This window comes from Nipponia nippon, unplaced genomic scaffold (assembly GCF_047370975.1).
Source record: "Nipponia nippon isolate SJK-2023a ecotype South Korea unplaced genomic scaffold, ASM4737097v1 scaffold_40, whole genome shotgun sequence".
Classification (NCBI taxonomy): Eukaryota; Metazoa; Chordata; class Aves; order Pelecaniformes; family Threskiornithidae; genus Nipponia; species Nipponia nippon.
Window position 1 is genome coordinate 1883803 of NW_028262359.1, and position 17393 is coordinate 1901195.

Genomic DNA, 17393 nt, shown 5'->3' on the forward strand with positions numbered 1-17393 from the left:
AATACAGGTATGGAATTTCCATTCCATTTTCAATAGCCACTAGTTAAAACAAATCTAATGACATGTCTTCATCTCATGAGATGCAAGTACAAATGGACACCCTACATTTACTCAAATGCAGAGCAGGGATTACACTGACAACAGGGAGCGGAGGGAGGAAGGGATGAGGTAAATCTGCTGCATACACAGCCCATGGATAAACAATCCAAGCAACTGTGATGAGAGATCTAAATTTTGAAGGACAGCCTATAACATCAAACTAATTTAGTGTGTTATTTCCAGTGCAATGATTGAGGGGCAGAGGGACAGGAACGAATAGCACTTTAAAAGTCCTATTTTGCACTTTTAAAAACATATCCAGAAACATGAGTAGGAAGGACAGGGAGAAAAGAGCCCCTGAAGAGTAGACCTGCGTGCAGATCACATTACTGGATTACGAGACAACACTCTTTAGTGAGGCAATAACATCCATTATGGGGCTTTACATGCAGACGTTGGATAGCATCTTCCTAGCAGTGACAAACATTACGAGAAATTGATTCTTCAAATTGTGCCATTGCTTAATGAGACATAGTGGGCAATTAGACTTTCTGCTTCAGTACATATCAGGTGGAAGACAGGCCTTCCACATGCTCTCAGAGAAGCATGGCACCTCTCGCTCTGTTGTTCGTATGGATTCACTACATTAATATTAGACACCTGTAGTTACACAGCTACTCATGTCATGTCCCACTTTGTTCATTAAAGACACTGCACTTGTTAAAAGCACATACTACTTGGGCTGGTTAAGGATTGAAGGCTCCTAACTGGTAACGGACAGCTCTATTCCTCCTTTAAGATCCTGACTGTGTATTTGGGACATAAGGTAATCTGCTGTACATTTCACCCAGAAATATGGGAAACCCTACAATGGCTGAGGAAATGCAGTACAATAATGCACCAGTTTTTCCATCACAATCACTTACCAGCCATACGAGTTTCCAATGAAGTTGAAGCTTATGCACCACACAAGCCTCTAGAACTACAAGTTTCACAGCAAGAACATAAGAAAACTGAAAATTACTTACAGACAGCCCTGTGGTCAAGGCAGATCAGTGCGAGCTTTTCCTTTGGCCAGAGACTGACGTGCCAAAGGAGCATAGAAGATACACCTATTCTAAATTCACATTTAACTGTTGCCGCAAATGGGCGACGTTTTTAAAATGGACTCTTTCCAAAAAAAGAGAGTCTTGTCACAAGAGAAGACCATCTGCAACTGACATCTAAGGCTGACCTGACTTCCAAACTCAGCAAACAAGGGGACAGCCCAGGTTCTGTCAACTCCAAGAGCAGATGTGGATTTTAGAGTGTAGTTCCTACTAGTGATTGCTACCTAAGTTATATAAAAATCATCTAAACAGAAAAGCAGAAGAAGGAAAAAAAAAAACAAACCATGAGCTTACATCTTTTTTTCTTTCTCAAGATGAACTTCACTAATCTAGAAGCTACATCACCAAGAAAAGGGTGGTAAACTAGAAACAGAAGGACCATCCTCCCCTCCTTGAGATACAACAGCAGCAGGCTGACATTTGCATGATAAACCATAGCAGAAAATATAAATACGCTGTGGAACTCCTACACTCCAGGAAAAAAGCGAGAAAAGATGATCCAGCACTTGTACCACCAACGAGGGCTACAATAATCTCACAATGCAGTAATGAAACAAGTCCCAAATTTAATGAGCAGAGCAGCTGATTTTAACTACCATTTTTCTGTATCTAAAGTTTGGATAGCAAATACCTACCAGTTATGAGAGCTTAAAATAGTCAGACAGAAATCATCCAGTAACTATTAACAAATTTAGCTACTTCAGCTTAATTAGCACAAGACTTCACACTGCTACGAACGAGTCAAATCTTTAACAGTAATCTTAGCACTAGCCAGAGCCGGGTATGTACATTAACTTTTCTAGTTAATCCTAAAACTTTAGAAGAAACCTAAAATTTCAATGTGACCCTTCTGGAATGAGAGAATGCTACCTAGAGAAAGTTGCTAGCTTCAACAACAAAATAGCCCACGTATTCTGTTCTTTTGTTAAAGATGTATGAAAAAAACAGTGGAATATCCTGCACATTTAAAAACGTATGTCTGGAACCCAGAGCAGCATTAGCTAATTAAAATGCTGCTCTATTTGTTGCAGTGATACTTCAACATGTAACAAGATGACTCTGAAGTACTTGAATCTTAATACTTCAGACTTGTCCCAGTTATGAATGAGGAGAGCTAGACAAATGTTTCCAAAATGCTGCCAACATAATGGAGTAAAACAGCTTTTGCCATTAATCAGAACACCCCCTTTTTAATCCAAAAATAACAGAATCCGCATAGTTTCAAGCTTTTTCTTCTTAAGCTCTTTGACCAAGAGAGGTGTACAGGTAGATGATCTTATATCTAGAAACAAGTTCAACTCTGTTGGCAATACCAGGACCTACTCCCAGTACTGACACAAGAACTCAAATTATTTTATTGCAGAAAGCACTCTGTATTCTTTTGCTAAAGATTAATTAACTGGAATTTAATGCATTTAAACACACTACAGCAACTAAATTACTCTATTTAAAAGAAATCCAAAGAAAGCTATACAACTGTCACCTTTTCCCTGTTAAAGCTCCGAAGAGAAATGGCACTACTTATTGATAGTTATGTTTTTAGTTAGAAATTTGGTGAAATAGGAATGCTTATGGAATTACTTTAACAAAGCGGACAAGAAACACCTAGTAAGAAATCAAGTTGGACAAAAGTTTTAAAATGGAAAAATAAAATCTGCCAGCCCGTCAAACATCACTTGCCATTTCATATGTTTGAACTCAGCCAAAATACGTGTCTGCTGCACTGTACAAGAATAATGGGACCAGTGTTAGACTACTATAGACTCATCAATTTTTCCTCTTATACTAGGGTCACATGCACTACCCACTCTCACCACACATTTAATATTTTCCCAGCAAAACTCTGTATGGTACTGACAGAAAATACAGCCTGTTAAATTAACTATGCCACCTACAAACAACTCCGCCTGCCCTGCAACAGCAGGCTAAAACCTTGAACTCAGCATGGGAGCCACTGCTTCAGATCCTGATTGCACCCTCAGTCCAAGCAGTTTACAAAACACATAAGGCCACGAACAGCCTTCTCCCACTCCCTACAGGATCTATCCCATAATGTGGTTATAACTGCTGAACTTTTCCAGCCATCTGATATCCCTGTTTTCCACTAACATACCTCATTTCTCTCAGCTAAAAGAGCCACATTCTGAGAATTCAAGTTCCCTGGAAATTCACTTATTTAGGAGCCACCAATCATGGAATGGGTTGGGTTGGAAGGGCCCTTCAAAGATCATCTAGTCCACCCCCCCGCCACAGGCAGGGACATCTTTCACTGGATCAGGCTGCTCAAAGTGCCGTGCAACCTGGCTTTGAACACTTCCAGTGATGGGGCATCCACAACTTCTCTGGGCAACCCCAGTGTCTCGCCACCCTCACTGCAAACAAAACTTCTTCCTTATGTCCAGTCTAAACCTACCCTCTTTCAGTTTCATCTCTCAGTGTTGCCTGTTTTCCAGTTAACAGCCCTATTCACCATAAGTTACTCTTTCACCAAATACACACTTTGAGATACATGAAAGCAGTTCTAAAAACTTCCTACTACTGAAGCACCTAAGAGCTGATCACAGCATACCTGGAAAAGTGTGCTCACCAAAATGCTTTTCTGCAAAGTGACAACATAAAACTCACACCACCTCAAACCTTCCCAATTTTCAAAACACACCTCATAAGCTTGGTTTGCCCTTGTCTTGACAATGTGAGAAATGCGAAATCTATCTTAGGTGCTACAGATATGACGTTCTTCATACGCTTATTTGACTTTTTTTTGTGTTTTTATGCATCTTCTTCCACCCATCAACATGTCACTGGTACAGTTTCAGCTTTCAATGCTAGCTCATTTTGTCCTTAATTCATGTGTCACTCCTACTAAGCCAACAGGTATCTGTCTTCATCCAACCCTTCTTAACAAGAGCGAGACAAGAAAATAAGCATACACAGAAATACACATCTGAAAAGATCCCAGGTTTTGCTTCACTGAAGGATAAAACTAACAGACAAGAAAAAAAAACAAACCTCACTACTGTTCAAGGTGAACACTCACTTCAGCTATTTTCATACGTTCGCTGAGCTGAGGTCTCAGCAGGGACACACTCCTTCCCAGACTGACTCAACAGAACAAAGGAATCCAATTGAAATATAAAAAAGTGAATCAAGCAAATAAAAATATGGTCCTGTTGCAGTAATGTCTAAATAAGAACCAACCTTATTTCATCTCCAGATAAAGTATCAGTTAAGCCTGCTTTCATGTTTTTCTACCCAGTCCAAACAGGACCGAATGACTGCATTAAAAAGATGACCTAGATAGGAAATACTACCAGTAGTCAACACTAAATTAAATTCCACTACCAGAAGTCATATTTTAAATGAGCAAGTTCCGCTTGTTTTAATTAATTGTGGAACTGGTGCATAACAGAGCATAAAGAGCAGGAAACAGTTTTAAAGTGAATACTTATACCTCAATTATTTCTCAAAAAGGCTTGTTAACTTTAGAGAAGACCAGAGCTGGCAGCAAAGATTAAGTTCTGCTTTTTAAAAACACACAGCAACAGAAGTATCATTGCTGGCTATCAAAAAAAAAAAAAACAAAACTCTGACATAGGAAGACAGCAGCAGACACCTGGACAGGCTTGGCAAACTGGTGGTACCCACACTAAGTACACTTCTGGAACTGAATTCATTGGGAACACAGGAAGTTAAGTTGTCTTGAGCGAGCTTGTCTAGTGCAGAAAAGTAAAAATCTACTTTTGAGCAGAGAAGTCAAATGGAGGTTGCCCTCAGCTATAGTGGATATATTACAAAAACAGAATATGGTAAGTAAATGAGCTGCTTGCTGTGTTGTGTATTAGAAAACTTCAGTGGCCTATCGCACCTGAAGGCAGCATACTCTAGTCCTGAGCAGAAACATCTTCCTTGGCAATCTCTTGAGTTTGGAGTTGTCAAACAGCAAAGGCCCCTCCATTTAGGACTGCTTAAATGGAAATGTGGTTCAGCGTACAGTCCAACAACAGACTGAAAAGTGCAGGAATAGAAGCCACAAGCAACAGGGAAAAAACAAAGAGAGACTCAGTACATCTGTTAAACAAGGTTCATTCTATGTGTGCAACTGCCACAGCTGAGGTTACTAGCAGTGAAGATACACGAACACGTAGACAATCCTCACTCCCTGAGAAGGAAAGCAGAGCAGTTACCCAATCCCTGAGATGTAACTTTCAAAGATGCTCCAAGTAGCCACACTCGTCTTTACATACTGCTTCAGAAAGCCTTTCCATATCCCAGTTGTCATTCCTCCCTCCCATGCAGTGCTCACCAGCTACATTCGGACAAGATACTCAGTAGATCCCTAAGGATCATGAAATAACCTCTACACCCACCTACCTTAATTCCAATTGAAACTCAATTTATTCGCAAACAAGACTCACATTTCCTCACCTAAAAAAAGAAAAAAAAACCCACAACCGAAAAGGTCTGCTTTCTCTCTGTGTAAGACAACAACCCAGTTTGCCCTCCCAGCACTGCAATCCTACACTTGCAGTTAATGTTTGGAGTAGATGAGTTTAAGGACTAGTGCAGACTGGAAGCCTGCACTTCACTGCAAACGCAGAATGATCTTTCTATCATGAATGTACAGAGCAAAATCCAGAAACTCGCACGGTACTGGGAGTGACAGGCACACACACAGTTACAAGCCTCCCAATGATAAGAGCCTAAGAGCGTATGAAGACTGAACTGGAGTTTTATGCTCAAGTGGAATGGAAAAGAAACCATAGCCACAGAAAGACACTGTTTTCAGACAAAATCTAGGAGGCTACAGGATATTCGTACAGCCAGGAATTGAACACTCTTACACACACACACTTCTCATTCATTACTTTTCCCCTGAGCAGAAAGTAGTTTTGCCAGAATTCCCTTATACCCTCAGCACCACCTAGTTCTTGCATGAGACTTGAAAATAGCTGTCAAGGCACTTGACAGCAGTAAAACTATCCCTCTTTTACAGGTGTGAGGAACAAGGCACAAAGCTGGAGCAGTTTGCCCACAGCCATCCAGCTCAGCCAGCAACAAAGCCAGAACAGAACTTGCATTTCCCGAATCCCAAAATGCACAACTACCCCAGGAATCTCACTGCATTCTCTCAAGTTTGGACCAATATCTTTGTCCCCCCAATTTTCCCTATCAAATCACTCCTACTCAGCTTTTCATCCTACTATGAAAGCCTTAAGGATGTTCTTCTGGATTGATAACAGGAAATTTGATTTAGTCCAAACTTTATTTCTAAGTTACTACTTCAAATTCATTTAAGCCTGCAATTTTGTTATACGCTGTATCTCCAGTCTCGCTCAGCAGTATAAACTTTTTTCCTGCATATTAGAAATTCCTTCAGCAGCTACAGTAATAAATGCAACCCCTGAAACACTTAAAGCAATGAATAACTAAACAGAAACCGCTCATTTTACGTGCAAAAGCAGCCTTCAGAGATGCATTAGCTTCATTTCCTCAGGACATTTTGACAGATCTGACTCAGCTTCGGCAACCTAGCCTTACTTCTGTTTTATGACTAGACCAGAGTAGGTTGCTGGATGAGATCGCCCCATGACTGTCCAGTCATACCCACAGCTTTTCCTCTCCAAACATCTCACAGACTGGCAACAATACGGGACTGCTAACAGTACAGAGATCCATCTCAGTGGACCATCATTACTGTGACAAAGCAGCAAGATTTTTTTTTTTTTTCAAAAAGAAGGAAAGTGGAAAGACTATGGGTTGACCATTCCTCAACTGAGATATCAGATTTTCTCCTGTAACCTGAGAATCAGTCCCAGCCTGCCTCTTTTATAGCCCACGTCTGATTCAATCCAGCTTACTTCAGCAAACAAATCCTGTGCTGCCTAACAACAGAACAGAAGCATCGCATTTACATTCCTGCAGTAATAGGAGAACTATGCCCTGAAGAAGGCTTGTAGTAAAGTGGGTACACGACTTCTCTCTTTCCCTTCAAGGTGGGAGAGAAGACCTTCACATTACTCGGTAGAATCGATTTATCCAGAGTACAGCTAGATCCCTGCACTAAATACTGGTGTATTTCAAGCATTCCTCTCCTTGGGAGAGGGGAGATAAGGCAGAGGGGCAGAAGGCAGAACTTTTCATCAGTCCCATATCATAACACATGCAGAACATCCCAAAAGACAGGCAGACCTTCAGAACTGCATACTACTTGCATATGCAATATGGAAGCTCAGATATGAAAAGGATGACGTTATCACGTTGATATCCTGCAGAAAGTGAAAATTTTCCACTGAGCAAAACTACAAACCACCTGTGCTTTGGGAAAGGAATCTGGGAGGAAGCTAAAAGATACAGAAGTATTTGTTTAATTTCAACGAACCGTGGAAAACTAACAACTATACCCTTGAAGAAGAGCTACCAGACTGATAAAAGGGAACATCTTGGTGCCAAAGACTGGATGGTGGCCAGAAAAACACGAAGTCTGATAAAACTGCAGTAACTGGGTGAAGGGTAAATGTGGTGAGGAGAGATCGCAACCACCAACTCAAGTCAGGACTGAAAAGACTTGCCCCCCTCCCACCTGCAAGGAGCATGAGCACTTGCATAGCAAGTGAGACTAATTTTAATATAGTAAACCAATAGTGTATGAAATGTTAATCACTAACCAATAAGTATAAATTTGGGCAGGTTTATACTAATCATGTGGCTGGCTAAATATCTTGTAGTTTTGTACGAAGGTGTGCTAGATTTGTGGAACTGCCACCTAGCACCCCCATCTTTGCACAAATATGAAGGGAATAAAACACCTTGGCTCTGGGTGTTAACTGGCAGCTGCACACCGGGCGAACAGCCCGGCTTTTGGGATAACAATGTCACACAAACAGATGTGACAGCCATTCTGTCAACCAAACGTGTATTTCTAGAACTTATCCCCAGCTCCAAAAGCAGCTTAGACCACCTAGCCACTCGTGCCACATTCAGCTCACTTCACCCTTGTCTACCTTCATCTACCTGGCATCTCACAGTACGCTGGTGGATTCTTTAAGCTATACTTATTAAGGCTTTTCCAGTTGAAGATCTTCATGTAGAAGACATTACAGAACCTAACAGCATTACATTTAGGTCCACACTCAAATTTGCTAGCTTTCCCTTTGCATACAAATTAAGAAAAATTCAATAGTGTTGGTTAAAAGCAACAAGCTTTTTACCGTCTTTACTTGCATCTTCTTTGCAAAGAAATTACATTACTAAGCACAGGCATTCAGCAATCTAGCAATACATTACGAGCTTTTTACCAGCTATCAGAAGATTTCCAGGTAAGTCAACGGAAATAGCGTATTAAACTCCCTTCTACAAACAAGAAGGAAGCCTGTAACTGCAGATACTTTGAAAACTGCCCACTGCTAAGACACTAATCAGAATCTAGCAATTGTTCTTCCAGAGACAGTTCGCTGGCTTAAAGGAATTGCATTTTGCATTTGTGCAAGCACAAGACTCCTCATCAGCTGTGGGAGTCCTGACACACATCTCCCTCTCCACCTTGCAAAGTCTGACAGTTCTTCAGATTAAAATCACAACACAAATAGTTGGCTGATTAAAACTTGATAAAAACTCTTCTTACCCAAAGATTTTCTTTAAATTGTTCCTTATAATATTATCTAGAAGACAATACCTCAAATAGTTGTATGCTTAGTTGTAAAAGTAGTTGCCGGTACAGAGCCCTGCCAGCCAATGACCACTGATAGAATTACAGCTTGATTAATTAAACCTAGGAGCTCACAAATCTCAGAGACATGTAATACAGAAATCTACCCCCCAAAATCTTTATGGTCCATTACCCCCCTTGACTGCAAAGTTATAGTACCATAATTTTTCCATCCATTTTTGTTTCCAAAGCTCCAGCTAACACCTCATTTAGGGGATACATTCACTTACTCATTCCCCCTCTTCCCCATGAACAACCTAAAGGTACTTTCTGAAAAGCACAATAAAACTCTTTTTATACTGTTACACACCCAGCAAGGAAAGTGAAACTCAATCTTTCATCTTTTCTCTACCAAGAAGTCACATAGACTGACAACAAACTGCTTGTGGTGACCTAATACTTAATTAAAAGATTAAGAACACATTCTCTTCTCAGAGCATAAAGCTTTTCTATCATTTTTTCACCACACACAATTTTATTCCAGATGATTAATGGTGATTTAATTCATAGAAACTCCTTTCCCTACTACATTTACCTCCTATATTTCTCTTTGAAATTACTATACATTACTGTGCAAGGACACCACATGATGGTATTAGTCATTAGGGTGGAACCCAGAGTGGCTTTGCTGTATCAGAAAAGGAAATACATATGCTTTAACAATTACTTTGCAGAGTGTTTATAAACTAGGAATCTAGCTTTATTTTAGAGTTCAGAATTGATGAGGCAAATCAAGTTGAACACATAAGCACATCTCTAGGTCTAGATTAAGCACAGCCCTACCACTTGATGTAGCACAACTGGTAAAGTGCATACTCTTAGAAATCCAACCTCCCAAACTCACGGAATAAATCTTACCAGTCATTTCAGTCACAGCTTCATCTGCTGCTAGCCTGGAGATGTCAAACGGTGCAAGCACAAACATATACATTAGGAAAGGCCTTAAATCAAATCTTTCACATAATGTAGTAGATAGTGATCATGAACGCTGATCTCCAGCAACATAGACCAGACTAACTACGGGCTCACAACTCTTTATTGCTAGTTTCCATGATACTAAATACCAACAGTTTAGTAGCTGCAGTATATTCATATTCAGACCATCTTCCAGTTGAAGAAGTGACTGCTGCTTGGACTGGACTCACTATCTTCTGATTTCCCCACTTAAAATGTTACTCTGGTGTAAGAGTTTCTGACACAAAATGTAGCTGAGAAAATAAAGGCTCAGAATTTCCATTTGAACTCAGTCAGTTAGTTAGAAACCGTAATACTACTAATGCAACAGGGTATTTTGAACCAATCTACTTTCCCTTCTAGAAAAGAAGATTTAAACCTAAGTCAGAGCAATGATACTCTGTTCCCCCTTTGATATGCTTCTGTGTTTCAAGTACATTGCAAGCTTAAAGGATTCTGAAAAGACCTTGTAGCCTTTCAAAGAGGAAAAAAAAAACCACAACCAAGTCTGGACATACAAGCTACTCTTTCAAAGTTTCCCAACCACAGGAAAGACAGTATTTCTTAACATTTAGGAAAATGTCTTCCCCATGCAAACAAGGATTTGGAATAAATCTGATCATTTAAGAGAGGGGAAAAACCCCAGTGCTCTGTTTCTCTTAGGAGAGCTCAATACAAGACTACACTGACTGCAAAAGGTCATTAGGGACACAGAACATGAGCTCATTCAAACCAAGTCAGAGGGTCAAAGCATTAAGCAACACACTTGCATACCACAGAGGATTACCTACCTAAAACACAGAAAAACAGTGAGCTCAGGCTTGTATCGATCAACTGCAATCCCAATGATCGCTTGAGTGGTACACGCTGTAGGATCAATAGCATTGCCTTCCCAGTTATCACAGCAACCAGGCACAATACAGGGAAGAGAAACCAACCTGTGATACACCCTAGAAGACCTACTTTTTCAAACAAGAAAGCTATTTATAATTTGTAAACAACCCTTCTTTGCCTTTTCTTCAGACAATTGTTCTAAAAACATCTTCCAGAGCTTTTCAATTACAGCTCCACTAGACCTTCTTTACACTGACATTGATCTGAATTGCACTGATCAGTTTTAAATAGATAGTAATGCCTTTAGGTAGAGCTCCTTTTAAAATGACAGCTGAAGCTCTGGAATTTATGACTGAAAAGACTGGGAGTGATTATGTTAGAAACAAAATGCCAGAGAAGGCTGGATAGAAGTTCTGTCTAATAAGTAAAAGAAATTTCTCACGGATCAATTTATCAAAATACTCAACACAGCAGAACTGTAAAATACAGGAACAGGTTGATGTCAAAAACTTAAGACACGGAGACTGGACATTGACAACAGTATCGAATGTCCTGAATCGTCAATCCCTGGAGTTTGTGGAAGCAACAGGAACCCATGAGCTTATACAATAAAAAAGGAAGAGGAGGAGTAAGGTGATGCCTTCTGTGGCATTATAGCATTTTCGCCACCAGCACTGGCCAAAACAGGTCTGGCTGCCAGTGTGACACAGCCAGATGTCTGCTGGATTGGTCCAGAAACCCGACTCCTATTCCGTTAGAGATTTTTGTCTCCAGGAGAACAAGTACTGGGCACTGTAAAACACCATGTGAACAATGGAGATGGAGCTCTTCCACGTGTTTTTGATGATTTTTCATCATTAACATTTTTCTATCCATCAACACAAACTATACAGTAAGTCTCCCAGCTGATCAGTATATTCTCTATACTGATCAGTATACTCTTAAAATGTTCTGAAAATTGCAGTTCAAGTCATTAAAGAGAAACTAACATTCATTCACTTATCTTATACTTGAGATTTCCTTAGTTTTCCCTTTGAAGTTTCAGGTACCTTTGTTTCAGCTTACACTTGACTTATGCAGAGTATCTGATCTTAGTAGAAGCAACTTATTCCCTGACTCCTTTGTTCCACAATGCACTCACAGGGGGGAAAAAAAAACCAACCCAAAAAAGCACTATCAGACTTGCAGGCCAAACATAGCCAGTGAGACAAGAAAAGTGCAATCACTTTCAGTTTTGTTTCTGAGACTAAAACCAGAAGCTGGCAAAAGCTAAGTTTAAAGACTACGTGTTTTCTCTCTCCGTATCCTTAGAATTAAGGTTTTGCCTAAAAGGTTTAAGTCACCCAACTGCAATGGTGATCTAAAGCATCACCGCCACTTTTGAATCACAGCTCTGCGTGCACAGAAAACTGAAGCCATTAAGTGGCAGTACTACTGTAGTCCTGCAACCTAACACCATCCTGCACGTGGCCTTGAATAAATCGGTCTAACTCTGCTATGCTGCTACCACACACGTACCATCTCAGCCCCATTCCCTTCCCCCGGCTAATACAGTGCTACACACACAGCTTTGTTCTGTAAGGAGAAAAGGAGAGGAGGAGGCCAAAACAGCTTTTTCCCCTCTCCCTGAAAAATGTTGTCGCAGAGCAGGATGCCAGGTATGCAAGGTCAGCCCTAGGAAGCCAGCAGCTGCAGGAGTGCCTGCACAGGGGCAGAAAGTTCCATGCTCTGAGGATGATACGGGAAGGAAGGAGAGGAAGAAGTCTGGCTAATTGCAGTACCGCCTCTTCCTCTTTTTCCTTAACACCCCAGATCACAGTTGGAGCAAGATTCCCCTCACCAAGCTCCCGCAAAAGCCTCTTAACCCCATAACAGGCTGTGAGATGCTTCTATCAGCAGCACAGCCACTGAAGTTACATCGCCAGTCACAACTCAGGTGTCCCTTAATTTAGCAATACTCACTTGTCATTTAGGAATACCCACCTCAAAGTGCTTAAGTTCAATATGAATACATTTTTACAGAGTCTAGGATGCCAGCTACATTAGTTGCACAGCCAAATGCCAGAGTCCATCTGTTTATCTTTATTCTAATGAGACAGCACCAATGTCACAAGATTTCTGTGAGACTTTTTTTTTTACTTGCTTGGAACTTTTAAATGATGTGGGGAATAAAAACACTTGACAAGGTGATCACTCATTTCCATCTGCTGTAATTTCTTTTACTAATTAAAAAAAAATCAAAACAATCCTAACTTTCCCTTTAAAATGATAGATTTTGAGCTATTAAAACTCAGGAAGACACTTCTTGAATTATACTACATAGCTTCATAAAGGTGTTAGATGTTTTACTTCTAGTAAGCACCGAGCTAAACAGAACACAAGGCATTATCAGGAAGTTAGAACTGACAAAACTGAAGTATTCTTACACCAGTTTACACATCCATGGTATGACTGCATCTCAAATGCAGAGAAAGATATGATCCTCTTCCCCATTTGAAAGCAGAACAGCTAACTAGAAAAGATCCAGAAATAGGTAATAAGCATAAACAGAGATGTGGAGGGCTACGACCCGTGAAGTAAACAAGATTTGGGCTCTTCAGCCTACAAGAAGACACAACCAAAGAGTGATTACAATAGAAATCTAAAGACACAAGTGGCATAGGGAAGATGTGTACTATGGTTCTCACAACACAAGAGCGAGAAATTAACAAATTACCTAAAGGCAGGCTTGACAAAAAACACACACGCAAGCCCCCCAAACAAAAGCAGATGTTTCAGTTCTTCACAAAAGACTTAGTTACCGCGGTGAGAAACTTACTTCCAAATCTCATGGACGCTAACCGCCCGCTCAGATTTCAACAGCAATCCGCTCGTAGAAGGCAAATTCGTCACGGGTTACGAAGCACAAAGCTATTCTCTGGACTCACACAGTCCCTGAAGCCGGGAAGCAGGAGAGCGCAGGGCGAGGAGCGCCAGCCTACCTGCCCGGCCTCCCTCCGCTCCCCGGGTCCAGCCCAGGAGGGAGCGCCGGGGCGCCGTCCCCCTGCGCCGACCGAGCAGCTTCTCCCCTCCATTAACCGGTACCGTCAAAAGCGGCAGCGAGACGCCGCGAAGGCGGAGCAAGGCCACGGGCTCGCTCCCCTGCACGGCCGGGGACAGCCCCCCCCCGCCCCGGGAGGCTGGCGGCCCCGCAGCCGCCCCGCCGCCCCTTTCACATCTGCTGAATCACGACGGGGGCGCGGAGGGTCCCCGGCCCCGGACGAGGGGAAGCGGCGGCGAAGTCTGGGCGGGGCGGAGGGCCCGGGGAGCGGCCGGCTGCCCCCCCCCCCCCAGGCCCCGCTACGAGGGGGACCAGCACCCCCCGGCCCTCCCGGCCCGCTCGTTACCTGCGCGGCGCCCGGCGGCCCCCGGCTGGCGGCTCCGGCTGTCCCCGCGGTCGCTGCCCACCGCCCGCCCCTAGGAAACCCGCGCCGCCTCGCCACCTCCAGCCCCACGACCGGGCGACGCCATCTTGTCTACCTGCCCTCCGCCTCGCTTCACCCCCCCGCCCCCGGCGACGCGCTGGCGTCACGCCGCCAGGTCACCCCAGCCCGGCCCAATCGGGAAGGTGCTGGCAATGACGTCACCCCCGGCGGAGAGGGGGCGGAGCGAAGGGGAGCCGCGCCCCTTTCCGCCAAGGGCGGGGCGGCGGCGGCCGGGCCTCCCCCGCTTCCCCGCCGCGGTCCGGCCCGGGGGCCCCTCCGGCTGCTCTCCCGCCGGGCACGGCCACGGGCATCCCCGGGGGCTGGATGAAGGCGGCGAGCCGGGCCCGGGGGCGGCGTTTCGCCTCATTCGCCTCAGCGCTTTTCCCTCAGCGGCCGCCTCGACGCCGGCCCTGGCCTCCTCAGGAGGCTGCGGGGGCATCCCCGCCGGGGCACGGCGCCCGCCCCCCGGAGCAGCTCCGGCAGCGGGTTTGCAGCCTTTCGAGAGCGCCGCTGTCCAAAGCGGAGGGGCTTTGGTCAAAAATGCAGGTGGCAGTTGTGTGCGTGAGGGAGGACGCGGAGCGGGGGAGCAGCTGCGGTAAATCACGCCTGAGAACGGCCCAGCTGGAGCGACCCCTCGGGCTTCGTATCCCCGGGGGAAGCTGCAGAGGCCGTGAGGTTCTTTTTATAGTGTTTTTTCAGGTTGGCTTTTCACGGCACCCTCGTCTTCGCGGTTTGTTAGATGAAAACACACACACACAAAAGGGCATAAAAGAAGTGTTTTCGCAGGAAAACTGTCCCGTTCGCTGATTTCCCGTGCCCCGAGGCACCGGGGGCCGGGGCCGCCCGCACCTCAGGCCTGCCTCTCTCCTCACCCTGTTCCCTGCAACACCGCTGGCCAAACGGCGACCGCTGGGTGTGGGTTGCTCTGAATTTTTTGCCTCGACAAGCGTCGGGAAAAGCGGGTATGAGGTACGCGGACGTAAGGAGAAACACGCAACCGCCCACGTCAGGGGAGCCCCCGCGTGCCGCCTCCGGTTGCTAGGAAACGAGGCTGCCGGGCGGGGCGGGGCGGGGGGAGCCGCCGCAAAGCTGCGACGCGACTGTCGTAAAAAAAGAAAAAAAAAAATAATAATCCCGGGGAAGATGTCGTGAAGCGCGGTCGGCGGGGCCTGCGGCGGAGAGCGCGACCGGGCCCGGCTCCCCGCACTCATATGCCCCGTCCCCCGGCGGCCGCCTCCCCCTCCTGCTCCATGTGGGGCCCGGGCCGGGCTCTCGGCCTCTCCTCCTCCTCCTCTTCCTCCTTCTCCTTCTACTATGGCCCGGAAAACAGTTAGCAGGAAGCGGAAAGCGGCGGCGGCGGCCGCCGCGGGGCCCGGGGGGCTCCAGGGGGAGCAGGTAGGCCGGGGGAGCGGGAGCGGGTGTACAGCGGGGCGGGGTGGCGGGGGAAGCCCTTGTCCGCAGTGGGAGAGGTGACCCTGACCGGGTGTTGCGGCGTCCCGGTGGGGCGGGGGTGTCCCGGTGCCGGGGAAGGTGTCCCGGGGGGGGGGGGCGCCCCGCCGGCGGGGGGTGTCTGGGGGCCGCCCCGGTGGCTCTCCCGGGTTCCTGCCGCCCCCGCCCCCGGCGCTGCCCCCGTTGGGTTCAGCCGTTCGGCCGGTAACCGCCGGGTCGCCGCCGCCCCCCGGCTGAGCCATGCTGCGGGGCCACCCCAGGCCGGGCCGGAGGAGGCCGGTGAACGGCGCGGTCGGTACCGGGGGGGCCCCCGCGGTGTCACCCCCAAACCTGCCGGGCCGGCGGCGGGGGCTGTCGCGGCTGCCCTCTCCTATTTAACGCCCTTCTCCGTGTCCTCTTGTTTCCATGAACGTTTGGCGTCTCAGCGGTGCCGAACCAGCGTGGACTGGTTTTAATACCATTGCAGTGTTGCTTCTTTAGTAAATGTTTATGCTTAATTTTATGTTGCTGAAGGCTGTGTCAGCATTTAGGAGTTAATCTTCGTGGACGGTATTCCACGGATAGTTGGGAAGACTTCAGTATTTTGCTGGGAATGTCTTTGAATTTAGAAGGGTCGTGTCTTAAGTTTGTTCTAGTTGCTTTATCTAATTTCCATGCTTATTCTCCACAGTATGGGTGGGATCACTCAGTTCATAAAAGGAAAAGACTCCCCCCGGTGAAAAGGTCTCTGGTGTACTACCTGAAAGGTAGAGAGGTCAGGATGCAGAATGAGTCCAGCTATCACCGCTTGTTGCACGGATATGCAGCCCAGCAGCTTCCCAGCCTCCTGAAGGAGAGAGAATTTCACCTCGGAACCCTTAATAAAGTGTTTGCCTCCCAGTGGCTGAACCACCGACAAGTGGTGTGTGGGACAAAATGCAACACAGTAAGTGCCACCTCTCTGTTTCTCTTCCCTCTGTGAATTATTCCACCCCCAAATGATGCTTACCATAATCCAAGTATGTAGACTGCCAAGGAAAATGTTAGGAGGTAACCAGGAGCAGAGTCAAAATCACGCACAATTAATTCTGAATGAAGGTAATGCGTAACAATGACCCATTCTCATGTGAAAACATGCTGCTGTGCTGATGGCTGTGAACCTGAACGCCTGTACCTCGATGCAGCACCCGTCTAATCCACACGGAGCGATATACGTCTGTTTGCGGGATGGAGAGTTGCAATCCAAGCAATGGGGTTGGATCTTTCTTCTTGTCCATGGAAAGTTAATGAATGGTGCTAGCTTTGCTAAATGGTAGCTGTCATGCCTGGCAGAAGTTGCTAGTAAGACTCTTTTTCATTATGCTCAGTCTTACAGGCCTTGGTTTTATGTATGGTTCTCTGCCGATGATTTTGAAAAGTTGCTACAAAACTAAACACTGTGGTTAAACTCCAGATATTCGTCAGAGTAGCTAGAAATGTTCCAAGCTTAAAAAATTATCTTCAGGGTTATCCTTTACTTGTTCACTTCATGATTTTTTCACTCTAAATCTGTTTTCAGTGTTCAGATAACTTCTCTTGTCTATGTACCTTTATATGCTTCAGCAAAAATTGAAACCTCTTCAGACTCTTAAAGCGGTGCTTTGAATTTGAAACATTATAGGAGAATATTAAAATTATGTCCTGTGTGATTAATAAATGTAGGACAACATACTTCTTAGGTAATATTCTCTCTCCTGGAGTCAATAGCCCAACTTCATTGGCTGAGGGTGCAATTTCATGTATGAAGTTCTGATTGAATTAGTGCAAAATCCCAAATTTGTTCTTTGCAAGTTGGTTAGTGCCACCGAAATGAACCGAGCA

At 45.0% G+C, this 17393-nt stretch overlaps 2 protein-coding genes across 5 annotated transcripts in view; one reads left to right on the forward strand and one right to left on the reverse strand.

Moving 5' to 3' along the window:
* UBAP1 (ubiquitin associated protein 1) overlaps positions 1 to 14189 on the reverse strand; it is a 36059-nt gene extending 21870 nt beyond the window's left edge. Inside the window, exon 1 of one of the 2 annotated variants that reach the window (XM_087777588.1) lies at positions 14028 to 14189. The gene's annotated coding sequence lies outside the window, so the exon portion shown is untranslated. Of the gene's footprint in view, positions 1 to 13459; positions 13946 to 14027 lie in introns of those variants that run through there. The other variant, XM_087777589.1, reaches the window with a different exon arrangement.
* Positions 14190 to 15159: 970 nt separating this feature from the next.
* The window catches only part of DCAF12 (DDB1 and CUL4 associated factor 12), a 32302-nt gene continuing 30068 nt past the window's right edge, over positions 15160 to 17393 (forward strand). For 2 of the 3 annotated variants that reach the window (XM_087777601.1, XM_087777602.1), the window contains exons 1-2: positions 15160 to 15500; positions 16225 to 16479. In XM_087777601.1, the coding sequence (XP_087633727.1) occupies positions 15420 to 15500; positions 16225 to 16479 (336 nt within the window). In that variant the 5' untranslated portion in view covers positions 15160 to 15419. The remainder of the gene's footprint in view (positions 15501 to 16224; positions 16480 to 17393) is intronic. The other variant, XM_087777599.1, reaches the window with a different exon arrangement.